Genomic DNA, 799 nt, shown 5'->3' with positions numbered 1-799 from the left:
ATCTCTCTGCAACTGATAAATTGGGAGTATGGATTCCAGAGGGTATTTGTAGACATTTTCCGCCTTTGGGTAAAGGGCAGGGGCAACAAAAAAGACAGAGTCGGAGTTAGCAAATGACATTTTACTCCATGCAGTTATTAAGTTCTTTGCTATTTTTTAATCTAAAATATGTACCCAGGGCCTTTATGGTTTTACTTGCTAATTTTCTTCTAACTGGTCTGGATTTGGGGGATGTGTTTAGCTCAATGCCAGGCTTCCATGGTCCTTTGACAAGCAGGAGGCTTACAGGTTGTGTGGTACCACAGCCGCTATTGTGTTAATTCCATCACTAGCTGAGCTGTGTGGGCCGGTTTCTTCATTGTGAACAGGTTAGTCCTGGACTGGGGGAAATCTAAGGTAACTTCTAGCTTGTATTCTAAAATCCTTGGATTGTTTTTTAAGGTCAACGACATGTCTGGGTGGCTGGTCACTGACTTGATCGGTTCAAACACAATCCAGTCTCAGCGGGATCCTCACGGCCGACTTCATCAAATTAGCATCAACAACTCTGCGGTCATGCAAAGCCTGACTTCCAAGTACTATTGGTCGGCTCCTGGGGCATACCTGGGAAGTAAGGTAAGTTCATAGTTGGAAGTCACGCCTTCTGGGACAGAGATCTCAGAGAGTATTAAGAAAGAAGTTCTGTTTGAAATTTAAGTAGCTTTATTGGCCACTGAGTGTTCGGCAGAAAATTTCCCAGTATTCGCGTACATCTGACTCATAGTATCTTCTTTATCCTTTTCTTGCTTTTCATTGCATT

General features: G+C 43.1%; 1 protein-coding gene across 1 annotated transcript in view; it reads left to right on the top strand.

Moving 5' to 3' along the window:
* Positions 1-799, top strand: part of LAMA1 (laminin subunit alpha 1) — a 165,786-nt gene that overhangs the window by 69,526 nt on the left and 95,461 nt on the right. The window contains exon 12 of the mRNA XM_012558209.1: positions 442-615. Within this exon, the coding sequence (XP_012413663.1) occupies positions 442-615 (174 nt within the window). The remainder of the gene's footprint in view (positions 1-441; positions 616-799) is intronic.

The sequence above is a fragment of the Trichechus manatus genome, unplaced genomic scaffold, assembly GCF_000243295.1.
Source record: "Trichechus manatus latirostris isolate Lorelei unplaced genomic scaffold, TriManLat1.0 scaffold00146, whole genome shotgun sequence".
NCBI lineage: Eukaryota > Metazoa > Chordata > Mammalia > Sirenia > Trichechidae > Trichechus > Trichechus manatus.
Note: the sequence above shows the minus strand (reverse complement) of the source record. Positions and strands in the feature narration are given on the sequence as shown.